The sequence below is a fragment of the Diachasma alloeum genome, unplaced genomic scaffold (genome assembly GCF_001412515.2).
Source record: "Diachasma alloeum isolate Michigan unplaced genomic scaffold, Dall2.0 Dall_scaffold_00192, whole genome shotgun sequence".
In the NCBI taxonomy this organism is placed as follows: Eukaryota; Metazoa; Arthropoda; class Insecta; order Hymenoptera; family Braconidae; genus Diachasma; species Diachasma alloeum.
This window is the reverse complement of record NW_021680357.1, coordinates 694932-711543: the sequence shown is the minus strand read 5'-3', so window position 1 is coordinate 711543 and position 16612 is coordinate 694932. Positions and strand designations below refer to the sequence as shown.

Genomic DNA, 16612 nt, shown 5'->3' with positions numbered 1-16612 from the left:
TCAGGGAAATTCAGCGTCCTGTTGAGTTTGTCCCCGAAAAACTTGAATTCTAAAACTCAAAGATTATTATGAGAGTTAGANCTCGTTTTTCTCTCGATGTATGCTGCATGATTGAGAATTTTTGCATATTTTTTTCTGATCTCAGTCTCAAGAAAAAAATTATGAATTATTGAAGAAAAACTAGTGGGTGATGAATTAAGGGACATATTGACCTCATAGTCTATTTTTTTTAAGATTACAACGATCGACGAAATTAATTACGTAATGCACTTGTAATTTACAGATTACATTACCTTCATGGAACTGGGCATGGCGTCGGTGCTTACCTGAACGTCCACGAGGGACCAAATGGAATTTCTTGGAGACCGCTCCCCGATGATCCTGGAGTCCAGCCTGGAATATTCTTCTCTAATGGTCGAATTTCATCATCTATCATTCCCTCAAATTATTAAATCATAGTCAATCGATTTTTACATCTCGTTGAATACTGGATCATTCCTTCAATGAGCGAATTTCGTTGAAAATGCCAGAAGCTTCCTGGACAGCTGAGAAGATTTTCAAGAAATCTCTCTCGATATTTTTCTCCAGAGTCACACATCATCAAAATAATTTAATTTATGCCCCATAAAGAGCTCGAAAATCGACTTGTTCTATCAGACATTTTGCTTTTCTCTCTTGAATTTTCAATAATTCATTAATATATTTTTTGATATTAATAAATTATCATTATTATGATTATTATTCATTAATTATAAAAAGAATATCGCAATAAAAAATATATTAATAAATAATAATCATAAAATGATAATGTATTAATATCTTTTTGAAAAATAACAATGAGAATTAATAAATTATCATTATTAATATTTTTATTCATAATGATAGTTTATTAATATATTTTTTGTTTCGATCCTTTTTTTGATAATTTATCTATTTATTTTTGATAATTCATTTTTCACTGAGATATCGAAAATCGACTTGTTCTGTTAGATATTTTGTTTTGTTCTTTCGAATATTCAGTTTGAATATGAAGAAATTGTCGTGCTTTTACAGAACCTGGATTCTATGAGGATGGACAGTTCGGGGTTCGTTTAGAAAATGTTCAATATGTTGTACCTGCAAATACGCCATATCATCACAGAGACCTGCAGTTCCTCACGTTTGAACCAGTTACTTTCGTGCCCATTCAAACAAATCTTTTAGATGTCTCTCTCCTCAGCGATGAAGAGGTGAACTTCTATAGTTTTTCGTACAAAATGAAATTTCATAATTTATGTTCAGAGATAATTTTTTGTAGGGGAGACACCCCCTGATTTCCTATGGATGAGACGAAGTTTAAGAAATGCATTGCTATGGAAAATGCACTGTCGCTTTCGATTTAGGGAATAAAAAATCAGGAATTTACAAATTTTACTGAAAATTGAATGAAGTTTCAAATTTTTCAGCGGAAAAAGACTAGAATTCTCCGTTTTTAATTAATTGAGAACTGGAAAGTAGATTTACCTGAATTTTCCAGGTTTCTATCTATTTTCTTGGAATAATTGAGCTGAAATGCAATTTTCATTGATTTTTTTAGGAAAATATGAATGAAAAATTTTCAGTTTTGCTGGAATTTTCAGAAACTTCGTCATTAAAATTCAGTTTTCATACTTTTCCAATTTTTACGGCAAAATTCCTTGAAATTCCAGAAAAACTCAAAAATTTTCATGTGAAAGGTTCATTGAGGAATTTCGTGTACTCCTCACAGATTAGATAAATAATATACCAGAAATCTATAAAAAAGTATAATGATTCTCGATTCGCCTCGTCCCACTAATAAACCACGATCATTCGCAATTTCCAGATAACGTATCTGAACAATTACCACGCGCGTTGTGTGGAGGTGCTCCAGCCCCTGCTTCAAGGTGAGAAAAACGCCCAGGCACTGGAATGGCTGAAAAAGGAGACCAGACCCGTTTCCAGATAATCCCAGGATAACATCGATGAACTATAAAAATCAACAAAATACCAATGTCCCATCTAGATAGAACTTTTAATACTTGAAAAAGAGGAAGAATCAATAAAACTGGTGATGAAGTATTTTCATACAATACGCTTTTTATTCATTACTTCTATAATTATCATTGAGCAATGGAATACAATTATGTACAGCTTTGGCAGATCTCAATCTATCACAATGACGTTGTCTAAATTTCAGGACAATGGTGAATCTTTGAATAATTACACAAAAATAATAATTATTACATTATCATAATTTTAAAAAGTGTAATATTATTGGGAATAGAAGAATATTGTGTTTGTTTATTATTATGTGCATTATTATGATAACGTAATATATTATTATTGTATAATTTTAGTTATTGGATACAATTGTCGTTAAAAATGCTGAGAGTTTCATTTAACAGCGAATAGTAAAACTTGAGATTACGTATCTACATTTCGATTGCTTACAGGATGTACAACTGCTTTAGAATGATTGCGATTAAAATTCGGAAATTCCACGTAAGAATACCCTCGACTGGAAACATTGAGTATATCCAAGAATTTTGGCTAGTCTTTTTGTGAGGAATTTTGAGGAATATTTCGTGGTATAATTACTAATTCCACTCTAAACATCACTTTTTTTCCAAAATCGTCATGAATTTTTCGGAATTCAAAATGGAAAATTCCACTAGAATTCGAGTCAACGTAAAATAATAAAAATAGATTTCTGAAAGTTTAAACAATCTTCATTGCATTCTCGTAAAAAATTTATTTTAGGAAAAACTGATATTTTTCAGAGAAAAACTGTATTGGCTCCAAAAAATGGTTAATAAACGAAAAAATATTGCAATCTTTTTGGATAAATAACCAGAATTTTCAGGCAATATTTGTTGATTCATCTTGAAAATAAGGGTTATAGAATAAAATGTCAAGATGCCTCAAGAAAGTCTCAACAAAAACTGTCTCTTAACAATTCTACCCGAAACAATAAAAAATCAATTTTCCTCTAATTAATTCTCTATCAAATTATTTTGGCAATTTTTTTCCTTCGAAATACTTTCCAATATTTGTAGTTGAACATCATAGTGTCTGTTTAAAATTCACGTAGCCCTAAATTATTGAATGATTTTGTAATAATTTTGAAGTATTTCGAAATCTTTAAAAATTGCTAAAGTGTAATTTTATGAAATATATTTTTTTTAAATTTAAATTTAAGAAATATTCGTAGCGAAGTTCATGATTCCAATTCTTGAAGATGATTTTGACCCTAAAAATCGCTTTCTCAAAGTCATAACGAATTTTTTTTTAATTAAAAAATTCAATTAAAAATTGATTAAACGCAAAAAAATAATGAATTTCTGAATGGTTAAACAATTTCCCATAAAAAGATTTATAAACATTCGTTGTTTGTAAATAAATAATCAAAATTGTTTAAACTTTCGGAAACTTTATTTTTTTAGGCATAAAATAGATTTTTAGTAAAATTATGAATATGAATGTATTTGTTACGATTCCGAAATGATTTTTATGGTGGAAAATTGATTGTTTATAAATTATTCACAGAAAATCCTCGTAATTCTCAAAAATTACAATTTTCAAATTATTTAATCAATCTTTCTCCCAAAATAAACTTTAAATTTTTTCAGATGTTTAAAATATTTTCTGCAAACTTTAAATAATAAAATAATTGTGAAATGTCCGGGAACAGGGTCAAATGAGCCTCAAATGAAAGCTTTGACGTTCAACTCCAAAATTAGAAAAGCATTTCACTGGAGAAAAAATACTCAAACTACTTGGATCTCCCCAAGACATTTCGAATAATTTTTTTCATTCGATTTACAATAAAAAAAAATATGCATTTTACGGAAAAAAACGTAAGAGTAAAAAATCTGACACTAAAAATTGAATTTACGAATGCGTTCTACGACTTCACTCCTCAACTTATATATGAACCCACGTCGGTCTGTTGTAAGCATGCCTAGGTGTGAAAGTGAGATTTACCGGTATATTGATAATCGCATGGGGAAGCTTCAATTGTCTCAAAGTATCCCTAATCATTCGGCCGTTTTTACCCAACAAAAAACCAGCTGGAATGTTAATATCACCGGAACTATCTCCCCCAGCGTCCATGTCGATATACATGTGATCTTTCCATATGGGAGTTTTTCTGTCTGCCTCGACGCTAAGTATATGGTCTGAAATAATCACAGCTTTAGCGCCAGCTTTTTCAGCATTTGCCGCTTTCTTACTGAAGGTACAGCCTCCCCTTTCGATTAATGCAACTGCCCCGAATAAATCATCGGCATTGTCCGGTTGTTTACAGCAATCTGAAGGTATTGTCGGAATGAGAGCAATGTTTTTCTCCGAAAAACTTGAATTCTAAAAGGCCAAGATTATTATGAGAGTTAGAAATTTAATTTATATAGCTGGAGAAAAGCAGGTGCTTTATGTGGATGATATTGGTTGATAATTCAATTAAAATATTGAGTTGAATGAATAATTTTAATGTTTCAATAATTCAAATTACTGAAGTTAATTCCACACGTGTTTTTAATTATCTAGACATTTCAAGAATTTAAAGAATTTAAACTTTTATAGAATTTAAAATCAATAAATTTATTCAAAATAATTCAAGGTTTGAGGAATTTTGCCATTGAAAATTCACAATTCTATAAAAAATGCAATGGAAACCGTAAATTAAAATTTAATTATTCCACGAAATTTTCTAGAAATCAGGGAAATTCAGCGTCCTGTTGAGTTTTTCCCCGAAAAACTTGAATTCTAAAACTCAAAGATTATTATGAGAGTTAGAAATTAAATTTATGTAGTTATATTGAGTTGAATGACTAATTTTACTGAATTTTATTAATTCCACACGTGTTTCTTAATAGGGAATTGTCTAGGCAGTTCAAGAGTTTGGAAAAAACTCTTATAGTGTTTTTGTTGGATGATTTTAATGAATTTAAAATGATTAAATTTATTTAAACGAATTCAAAGTTTGAGGAATTTTGCCATTGAAAATTCACAATTCTATAAGAAAACAAATGGAAACCGTCAATTAAAATTTAATTATTCCATGAAATTTTCTAGAAATCAGGGAAATTCAGCGTCCTGTTGAGTTTTTCCCCGAAAAACTTGAATTCTAAAAGGCCAAGATTATTATGAGAGTTAGAAATTTAATTTATATAGCTGGAGAAAAGCAGGTGCTTTATGTGGATGATATTGGTTGATAATTCAATTAAAATATTGAGTTGAATGAATAATTTTAATGTTTCAATAATTCAAATTACTGAAGTTAATTCCACACGTGTTTTTAATTATCTAGACATTTCAAGAATTTAAAGAATTTAAACTTTTATAGAATTTAAAATCAATAAATTTATTCAAAATAATTCAAGGTTTGAGGAATTTTGCCATTGAAAATTCACAATTCTATAAAAAATGCAATGGAAACCGTAAATTAAAATTTAATTATTCCACGAAATTTTCTAAGGGAAATTCAGCGTCCTGTTGAGTTTGTCCCCGAAAAACTTGAATTCTAAAACTCAAAGATTATTATGAGAGTTAGAAATTAAATTTATGTAGTTATATTGAGTTGAATGACTAATTTTACTGAATTTTATTAATTCCACACGTGTTTCTTAATAGGGAATTGTCTAGGCAGTTCAAGAGTTTGGAAAAAACTCTTATAGTGTTTTTGTTGGATGATTTTAATGAATTTAAAATGATTAAATTTATTTAAACGAATTCAAAGTTTGAGGAATTTTGCCATTGAAAATTCACAATTCTATAAGAAAACAAATGGAAACCGTCAATTAAAATTTAATTATTCCATGAAATTTTCTAGAAATCAGGGAAATTCAGCGTCCTGTTGAGTTTTTCCTCGAAAAACTTGAATTCTAAAACTCAAAGATTATTATGAGAGTTAGAAATTAAATTTATGTAGTTATATTGAGTTGAATGACTAATTTTACTGAATTTTATTAATTCCACACGTGTTTCTTAATAGGGAATTGTCTAGGCAGTTCAAGAGTCTAGGAAAAATTTTTATAGGGTTTTTGTTGAATAATCAGTAATAGAAAATGTCTCTTGATTTTTTGTCCTAAAATGTCTTATTTGCCGATGTTAAAGCTTTACTTATCACCCTGTTAGAATTTATATTTAAAAAGTCTCAATTTCTCTGAAAGTTTGAGAAATTTCGTTAATGAAAATTGACAATTCTATGAGAAAAGCAATGGAAACTTCAAATTTAAATTCAATCAATCCATAAAATTCAATTATAAATTTAAATTTAATTATTCCATAAAATTCTACAAAGATCAGGAAAATTCAGCGTCCCTTTAAGTTTTTTTCCTAAAATCTTGAATTCTAAAACCCCAAGATTATTATGAGTTTTAGAAATTTAATTGATGTTGTTAAAGAAAAGAAGATGTTTTATATAAATGATATCAATTAATAATTCAATTGAAATATCGAGTTGAATGAATAATTTAATCAACATTTTCTTAAAATGAAGCGACCGAGGAGGAACCGTTTTGAATGAGAAGACGCTATGAAAACTATCGATTAAGAATTATTTTAAGCTAGTTACACTAGAAATAAAAAGAAATGAGCAATTTACCGAATAGGAACACTTCAAAAGTGCAATATCCCGGACTAGAACTCTTTTGGGAGAAAACGTTAAAAGACATTGTATTTAGATTTCCTTAGGCATAAAAAAATCTAAAAACAATTTCTGCAAAAAACTTTGCACACATTTTTTATCTCCAAAATCACATTTATTCCAGACGAATGCACCACTAAAAAATATGAGTTGATAGAGGAGAACTTGGGGTGAAATAGGCCCTTTCTCATTCATTCATTCCCTTTTCTGAGCTCCAAGATAAACTCATATGCATCGAAATCGTATTCGTTAGCTCAGTAATTCACATTAAAATCGAAAGAAAAAAATAAACGCCAAAGTTGGAGTTGTGGGCGCAAATGACAATAAATAAGGGTTTTTATTTCGCTTGATTTGGAAAAGAACATCTCTGCTAGTGGTAGGCATTTTTATGATCATAAGATTTACGAAAGAGTCTCTAGAACGAAATCATAAAAGAGCGGGGAAGAAAGGTAGTAAAAGATTCCTCATGCTGTTTTCCGATTTAGATATGGGTTTATTCGTTGATTGTGTATTGTGTACAGTGTGGCCCATCAGGAGGTCCCTATTTTCCTGGGTGCGCAGGGCAAACGCATTTTGAGTGAAGAATGTTGTTATTAAAAACGAAAATATTCATTTTAATTCAGGAAAAATTTTCCGCACGTGAAACGTCGATGAGATTCGAGTTTTTTTATTGACAAGACACGAGATAGAAGATGGAAGAAGATGGAATTATGAGACTGTATCACGTTTTTGACGTTAAGTGTAGGAAAATCTGAATGCAATACAGTGAAAATGATGATCGATTTTTTCACTTTGATCAAATGATATTAATCTCCAAATTAATCGAACGTGGATCATAGAATAGTGGAAAAGCAATAGTAACACTCAACACATTGTCAATTCACGTTTCGCTTTTATAATAATGATCCGAAATAGTACAATTTTCTGCAATTTTTTGATCACAGCACAGCGGCGAAACGGAAGGGGAGGGGAGTCTTATTGTTCTCGAGCCCTGATTCAATCGCTGAGCACGAAATTTTCCAATTTTCAAATAACTATTTAAGTGTGCATCTGAACATTTTTTGAATATTGATTTTATCTATCAGATTGATTGATTTTTTTCTCATCACCTACGGGTGTCAAATAATTTTTATTGGATGTTTTTCTAATTATTGAAATAATATTAAAATGCGTCTCGAGTTGGTAAACCTGTCGAGTGTTTTCTCTCTCTCAGTTCCATGGTCCAACCCATACCTTTCCCATGATGCTCACCGACATTCGAATCACGCGCCTGCTCGTGAGGGCGTAATTGCCCCGAAACTCATAATTTTCCGAATCATTTGTTCAAATAACTTTCTTATGAAATCTGAAAAAAATCTGAAACTTACACGTGTTCTCAAGAAAGATTTTATTTATCACCCACTAGTTTTTCCTCAATAGTTCATCATTTTTTTGGGTGCCATGGAAATTTCCCTAATTGAGAGTGGGGTAACCTCGGAGGTTATAGCTGGAGGGATTACAAAAATATCCAAATTTCATTATTTTTTTTCCTGAGACTGAGCTCTGAAAAAAATGCGCAAGAATTCTGAATGATGCAGCATACTCAGACACTTCTCCCACGAATTTTCCAATTTTCTTTCATTATTCTTACTTTTTACACGAAACACCTTAAAATCTTATTCAGTGAGCATAGGAATTAGCAAATCATTTAGCGTAATATGGAAATTTAACAGCTGATAAATTGGGACATATGATTCTCACCGGTCGTACTGCATTTTGCAATGAGAATGATTGTAAATAATTAATTGAAAAAAGGAGTAGCCGAGATCGGGGTAAAACGGACACTTGACTTTTTTTTAAATGTTAATGAGGGCTTGAAATGTTGATGAAATTTAATAATTTTGTTTTCAATACAAAGAACAATTCGTTCCCTTTGTGACGAGCCTAAACTGAGTTCAATTGATAAATTTGTTCCTGGGTTATGAACAATTAAAAAAAAGTCTAGTGTCCATTTTACTCCACCCGTCCCTATTGTCAAAATTTCATTGTGACTCACAAAATTTGCTCCCAAACTTCGAGCCGGTCTCACCCTATAAGTAAACTGCAACTCCGGTGGATGAACAATTTCAAAAAAAACATCGTTCCCAATTTCCTCGACACTGTGACTGTTCGTCGTGTAAACGTCATTCCTGCTGCCTAAAAAATTCAAACAAATTCCTCTGAACATTAAATCCCCGATTAGCCGGCAAGAAACACCGTGAGCTCTCGCTATCAGGTGCCACGCGTAAGGCCTGATTAATAGCGAAATAAATAAACGAAGAATAAGTATTACAGACCTCGTCCATGTCCACAGGGTATCCATGCAATTAAAATCATAACGGTGAATAACATTTCTATTAATATAATAACAAGTACCTTAACGCTTTAATCTTTGTTGATAGAGATATACGGTATTGAATTATTTTGACAAGCGTACGAGCTGCGAATATTCCATTGAAATTTATTCGATGTCGCTGGCAACGTGCAGTGACGTAGCCCGTGCGCCATGTTTGTTTGACTGGCGCGCGCAGGCGATCCCGTCAAGCCATTTCCCGCCAAAAAATTCGGATCCAAATGCCCAACGACTGAGATCCGCCAATCTCTTACTTGAAGATGCAAAATGACCAGAATTTTCCAGACCGCGTCATGTGACCAAAAATGACGGTCATGTGACGCATAAATTTTCGAATAAATGAGGGTCGCAAATAGTTTGTAAGTAAATTGTTGTGGAGCCATTTGTATAGGTTGTGGCGTTGAAACCAGATTAAACTAATTCAGTAGCGCAGTGGTAAAAGGAGATGAGTGAATTTTTACTATTGACCAGTTTTCAATCGCTATCTCAGAATCTAAGAGAGATAGCAAAATTTTTGTTATAACCTTTTTTGTGGAGCCGATTGAGTGCTGCAACAAAGGTGATTACGAAAATTTCGGTATCTCCCTTAGATTCGGAAATATTCCTCAAAAACTCAACTGGGAGATAAGTCGACTTATCTTCGTTTACCACTTTCACTACTGAATTATTCCTCCAAGATTTCAAATTATTTTCCCAAAATAATCTAGTTTCAATGGTCTTGTAGACTAAATCACGTACAAGGTGGATGTCCCACAATAGCTGCCTTTCGGCATGAAAATATTATCAAATATACTTACTTTGAAATTTTATTGGGACCGAAAGTATTATCAAGAGTTCAAAAATATCATTAAATTGTTTGAAATCATTCGTTTATCAATTACTACGAAGTAGTTAAATCTGTTCGGGCTAAATTATTTTATTGGTGCCAGATAAATCAAAAGAGATATTTTCCAATTAACAAAAGAAAAATTATGTTTATTCAGTAATTTTAATTATTGTTCGGGACTTTTAATACTAAATGATTGTTTTAAATCAAATTGAAGAATGGAAACCAACGAAAATATTTGAGACGCAAAAGATTTTCAGTAGTATGACTAAAATTCGTCGTTCGTAAAAATTTCAAAATTTCCCACTTGAAATTTGAGTAATAATTTTTTCTCCGCGCATTAGAGTGTAATCATTACCTCATTTTCTCGGCACTTTCCCTAGAAAATGTTTCCCCTGCCGGGATGAAGCAACTAGTTCCAAAAATATCGTCATAAATCGACGCAATTCCGTCAATCATAAAAAAAACAATAATAAACGAGGATGGGGCATGACAGCAGCGGCAACACCATAAAAAGACCCGTTCTCTCCGTGCACTCCAAAGAATAAAGTTGAGGATCCGTCTTACTTTATTCGCAATAGATTATGAATAAATGAATTTTGAATTCCATAAATTTCACTCTACTCTGGGGACGCGAAAAATTTATCAAAAAAAGCGAAAATAATTAAAATATAAATGTATTGGACAACGCTAGGTTCATGCTCTCACCTTATTGACGAATGACAACTGGACTTCAATTAGAAAATATCAAATGGAAAGGAATTTTATGTTCGGGGTAGGAGTCAAATTTGTCGTTGTTAAACATTTAAAAATTTCTCACTTGAAATTTGAGTAATAATTTTTTCTCCGCGCATTAGAGTGTAATCATTACCTCATTTTCTCGGCACTTTCCCTAGAAAATGTTTCCCCTGCCGGGATGAAGCAACTAGTTCCAAAAATATCGTCATAAATCGACGCAATTCCGTCAATCATAAAAAAAATAATAATAAACGAGGATGGGGCATGATAGCAGCGGCAACACCATAAAAAGACCCGTTCTCCCAACTTTCTCGCTTTTAATTCCACAGACGCCAATCCAATGGGGATCTCTCTTTCACTTAAATCGCGCGTGCGCGGCATTGCACACCAGCAAAACCCACACGACGATTTTATGAATGAAACGAATGGGGTCCCAGAGAACCGAATGAAAACACGGTACGTTGGTTTATACATGAACGAAGGGGCCCCTTGTATGAGTGAAAGCCCATGCACCCAGCGCCAACGTGTTTGTGCGCTCGAGCGTAGCAATTTCGATTTGTCGAATGTGTTGAAGTTCTCCGATAAATTATAGCGAATATGCCGGGGAAAATCATAACTACGCTGTTGGAAATTTTTTTTAATTTCATGCAAGATATTGTAGTCGATCTCATGGGGGTGACATTAAATCGGATTTGGGGAAAAATGGTAGAATTCACGGAAATTCATGAGTTTTCAGCGGGAGAGAGATGGAAATTTCACGACGATTGAATTTTCAGTGGGACGTGAATATTCTGAAACAAAATCACATGAATTTTCAATTTTTCATGGAATTTCCCAGATTTTTCTGAACTTTTGTAGAATAATTAAACTGAAAAATCAATATTTTATCGATTTCCAGATCATTTGAACAGAAAATCGATGGAATATTTGATTTTTCAATGAAAAGATTTCCTGAAGTATCAGTGGAACTTGAACACGATAAAAATTTCCGGAATTTGGCACGGAAAATTCAGACGAAAATTTTTAGCAGTTTCTGGGCCATGAAATTTCTTCTAAATTTTCAAACTCCTGAAATTTTTGTCGTATTCAATTTCCACTGGAATTTCAGGAAATCGTGTCATTGAAAAATCGAATATTCCATTGATTTTCAATTCGAATGATCTGAAAGTCCCGAAAATCCCTGATTTTTCAGCTTAATTATTCTGTAAAAATTCATAATAATCAGAAAAAATCCGGAAAAAATGAAAAATTCAAATCATTTTGTTTTTGAAAATTCATATTCCATTGAAAAATCCATCAAATTGCGAAATTGTCATCTCACTCCAATTGAAAACTCATGAATGTCCTTCAATTCCGCCTAAAACTTCAAATTCCATAACCATTTCTCCCCTAAATCCGACTCAATGTCACTCTCATGAAAATTCCTACCACATCTCCCACAAAACCAACAAAAATTTCAACAGTGTAGAGTATCTTCGATTTTCAACAAACGCCTCACCGGTTTCTCGAGCGGACCGTCCGTCACCAATCGGTCCTCGACCAGGCGTCACCAGCGCGCGCCAGCCCTGATTAGAAATCAACATTGATGGATTATTTCCTGCTTGCAATCGCAGTCCATTTCCCTCACGACGCCACGCTAATTCTCGATGCATGTTTACAAGAACCTCAGCTCACCAACCAGTTGACCCCGGGACTCGAACCCGTGACCATCCGTTTACGCATCAGGTGTTCCCCAGTCTCGCCATCGCCAGCGCCAAAAATATCCCTGATTATTTTTCCCCATGGCATTTCGACCAATCAGAGCGCAGTATTTGAGGCTACCCGACAGTTTTATTTCGGATATTTCCTCCTAGCTTTTGAATATTTCGCAGTAGCTCTTCATTTTTCCGGCTCATTTCAAATATAATCTTATATTTGCCTCGCGCAAGCGCTCGGGATTTTTTAACCTGAAAAACTTGACACCCTCACGAAGCTATCGGCAAATACCCGATAATTTTGAAGCTCTTAGGGTATCCTATTTACTAAAGATGAAAGAAACGTGAAGTTGTTTTATATCGAAATATCCTATTTACTAAAGATGAAAGAAACGTGAAGTTGTTTTAGATCGAAATATCTCGANCCGGCTCATTTCAAATATAATCTTATATTTGCCTCGCGCAAGCGCTCGGGATTTTTAAACCTGCAAAACTTGACACCCTCATTTGTTTGCAACGAAGCTATCCGGAAATACCCGATAATTTTGAAGCTCTTAGGGTATCCTATTTACTAAAGATGAAAGAAACGTGAAGTTGTTTTATATCGAAATATCCTATTTACTAAAGATGAAAGAAACGTGAAGTTGTTTTAGATCGAAATATCTCGAAACTGCCTGACCGCTAATCCTCAATTTTGATTGGTCAATGAGTCACGTGAAGTAGTCGCTGAAAAAAATCCCCGGTATTTTCAAATTCTTCAAATGGAAAAAAAATTTTCTGCGTCATATTTTTCATTTTTTCATGTGTGAAGTTTAGCTTTATATCAAAACATATCTAAATTGCCTAATTGTTGATCATGAGAAAAAAACATGGTATTTCTAAATTTTTTTAACACACAAATTATTCTTCACTTCCCAAATTTTAATTTTTTCATATTTATCATACGCACAAATGATCAATTCTTGCTTCTCAGATTTTCATACATAAATTCTAAACTCTACAAAATTCATGAAAATTCTTCGGTTTCCCAAATAATTCGAGAAAAATCTTTGAAGAGCTACGGTTATCTGGAAAACTGGAATTTTCCGAAGAATTCAAGAAATTTTTTCAGTATTCTGGGAAATTAATTCATAACCCTCCCCTCATTTTTAAACAATTACAGATTTTAATCAGATTATTTTAAAAAGTAAAAAAAAGAATTAATCGAAAATTAAAAATTATTCATTGATGTTTCACTCTTCATTCTCTTCATTCTCTTTGCGTCATTATCAATGTTTATAAAACATCTATGAGTATATGAAGTTTAATAAATTCGATTTCTTCATGTTCACAACAAAAAGATGAGCGCGCGCGAAAGCGCGCGCCCAGATCTATTTACTAAAAAACTCCAATGCAAATACGTCAGCTGGGACTTCCATCAAGCGCCCTATCATAAGAATGACGTATTTCCCGTACTCCAGGGGTCAGATGGTAAAGTCGTCATTCGCCGAAAATGCATCAAAGATGTTGAGGAGGTGGAGACGTCCGTGAACTTGCGTAAATGACGGGAATAAGAAAAGGGAAAATGTACTAGCACGTTCGGTAAACCCGGAGGGGTAAATATCGTGGCTGTCCGGACGGTCAAGGGCACAAGCGTTGTGACGTCACGCGGTCGCTGCAGTGACGCAACACGGTCGCCAGGGGCAACCCAGGCCCCGGTGGACGGTTGCATGGCAACCCCTCCCCACCGTCAATCCGCCACCCTCCGGGTGAGGGGAGGCTGTACTCCGTCATACACGTGTCGTTTCTTCAATGAACGATTCAACATTCCTGGACTCCCCGCGTCCCACCGGGTCTCCTCACCCCTTGTGCAGTCGATCCCCACTGCCGGCGGGCTACAGCCTCAACCCTGCCCTTGTCTGACGGCGACCCGCTGCAACCCCGCCATGACATTCGACATTGGCCGCGCAACCCCTGATATCCCGAACTCCTCGACTATCCTGACCCCGATGCAATCTCGCCTGGACCTTCGATATTTCACGGCCACTTCTCTACGTGGGCGATTGCCATATCGAAATCATTGGCGGGGTGGGTGGAATTATTTCAAACATTATCGATATCTTTTTTTCATTTCACTGCTCCTATTTTACTACACGGAGAGAAATCAGTAGCGAAGCGGTAAACTAGGTTAAGTCGATTTTGACTATTGGCCAGTTTTTGACGAATATCTGGGAATCTAAAAGAGATAGAAAATTTTTTGTTATGACCTTTTTTGTTGAGCCAACTGAGGGTTATAAAAAAGGTAATGAGTAAAATTTTGCTATCTCTCTTAGATTCCGAGATATTTGTCAAAAAATGCCCAAAAGTCAAAATCGACTTAACCCGGTTTACCGCTTCGCTACTGAAATATTCACTTGTAATACCACAAGAGCTTCAAAATTATCGGGTATTTTCCGATAGGTTCGTTGCAAACAAACGAAGGAGTCAAGTTTATCGGGTTGAAAAATCACGAGTGCGAGGCACGAGTGATTTTTCCTGAAAAACTTGACGACTTCATTTGTATGCAGGGAACCTTGAGGAAAATGCCCGATTAATTTTGAAGCTCGTGTGGTATTCAGGGGATTATTTTTCCAATCCAAATGTCGGGCAATATAATTGGACCATGAGACGAAACTCACAATTGAGAAACGAAAATTGTATAATTAACACTGATTTCGAAAAAATCCTCGGATTACCACAATTGAATTCAATCTGTCAGTTTGACGAGGGGTTAATTCGACTGCATGATGTTTTGTTTTTTATATAGCAACTACCAGAGAAAATTATCAAAAAATTATCAGTTGAAAACCCTGTAGCTTGTACCACGTGATGTCGAATGGGCCAATTCAGTAGTGAAGCGGTAAACCGAGTTAAGTCGATTTTGACTATTAGCCAGTTTTTGCGGAATATCTCGGAATCTAAGAGANAAATCTTTCTATCTCTTTTAGATTCCGAGATATTCGTCAAAAACTAGCCAATAGTAAAAAACGACTTAACCCGGTTTACCGCTTCGCTACTGAATTATACTGCCCGATATTTGGGTTGGAAAAAGAATCAATAAAAATTACGTATCTTTTCCGTAATTTCGGAGCAAAATGTGGTTGTAGGAAATTTGACGGAACTGTCACGGAATTTTTCCGGAGCGTTCCGTAATTTTTATCTGAATCTCTTGTGAAAAATTACGATATCGTCACTTAAATTTTCTGAGTCGATTCCGTAATCGGTGAGTGAAGTGAGAGTTCCGTAATTTTTACTGAACATTTCTCTCCGTGTAAAGATGAAAGAAACGTGAAGTTGTTTTATATCGAAATATCTCGAAACTGCCTGACCGCTAATCCTTAATTCTAATTCGTCAATATGTGACAGGAAGTAATTCACAAAAAAAAAACACACGGCATTTTCAAATTGTTCAGTGACATAATTTCATATTCTTCAGTGGTAAATTTTTTTTTATCTCACATGTATAGATATCATCGGTGAAATTAATAAATTCTGTCCTTTTATGGAGACCAATTATTTTAAAAAATTGAAGATAATTAATTGAAAATGAAAAATTCTTTATAGATTCTTTTACTCTACTTCGCTATTCACTTCAATCATTAGTCGAATTCTCTTTGATTCATTATCAATATTTATAAGGTATTCATGAAAAAATACAATTTAATGAATTCCATTTCTTCATTTCAACAAATGAATAGATCAGCGTGCGCGAGAGCGCGCGCATAGATCTTGTGAAGAGAAGAGGTGAGCGTGGAGCGCAATTCTAGGCCAATAAACAGTATTTCTTGCGAATTGAGCGGATCCACCCCAAATCCGCCGGACAAAAAAGTCGATGCTGGGAATTTTCGTCTGAATCTTTCTGTATTATGAACATCCAAGTCGATTTCTGGTGATAAAAATTTGGTACTCGAAATTAAGACTCCGTACGTAAGAATCATAAGGGTCAAAATAAGGTTCGGGAGGGTCAGAATAAGGATCACAAAGGTCAGAATAAGGATCACGGTAAGGATGACGGTCATATGGGGGTTGGCGAGTGGAGCGAGCAGGGGGCGTAGCCCCCTAGTTTTTTCTGAAAAGACGGCGATCAGATAAGAATTTTGAAAAATGAATAATTAAAAAATATGGATAATTGAGGGAGTTATGATTTGTTGAAAATTGCTAGTTTAACTAAAAAAACTTATTTTCCAAATTGGCCCCAATATCTCTGCGGGGTTTCAAAAAACCCTTCAAAATGAGACGTTATACATAATATTATCTTGAGTTTAACTGGATTTATACGAAAAAACTTTTTTTTTCATTGTTAATTACTCAAAAAGCTA

General features: G+C 33.9%; 2 protein-coding genes across 4 annotated transcripts in view; one reads left to right on the top strand and one right to left on the bottom strand.

The window, feature by feature from the left end:
* The window catches only part of LOC107048439 (xaa-Pro aminopeptidase ApepP), a 13256-nt gene extending 11166 nt beyond the window's left edge, over positions 1-2090 (top strand). For both annotated transcript variants that reach the window (XM_015271603.1, XM_015271602.1), the window contains 3 exons: positions 284-414; positions 1054-1229; positions 1844-2090. In XM_015271603.1, coding sequence (XP_015127089.1) covers positions 284-414; positions 1054-1229; positions 1844-1966 — 430 coding nt within the window. In that variant the 3' untranslated portion in view covers positions 1967-2090. The remainder of the gene's footprint in view (positions 1-283; positions 415-1053; positions 1230-1843) is intronic.
* A 1519-nt stretch (positions 2091-3609) lies between these two features.
* Positions 3610-9162, bottom strand: LOC107048440 (PRADC1-like protein). Of its 2 annotated transcripts, none has more exons than XM_015271604.1 (3): positions 8962-9162; positions 8682-8821; positions 3610-4362 (listed from the first exon to the last, which is right to left on the bottom strand). In XM_015271604.1, the coding sequence occupies exons 1-3, from the start codon at positions 9014-9016 to the stop codon at positions 3925-3927; spliced, it is 633 nt and encodes a 210-aa protein (XP_015127090.1). In that variant the 5' UTR covers positions 9017-9162; the 3' UTR covers positions 3610-3924. The 2 variants fall into 2 exon arrangements, with proteins under 2 accessions (XP_015127090.1, XP_015127091.1); XM_015271605.1 differs by having other exon boundaries at positions 8715-8821.
* Positions 9163-16612: the final 7450 nt, after the last annotated feature.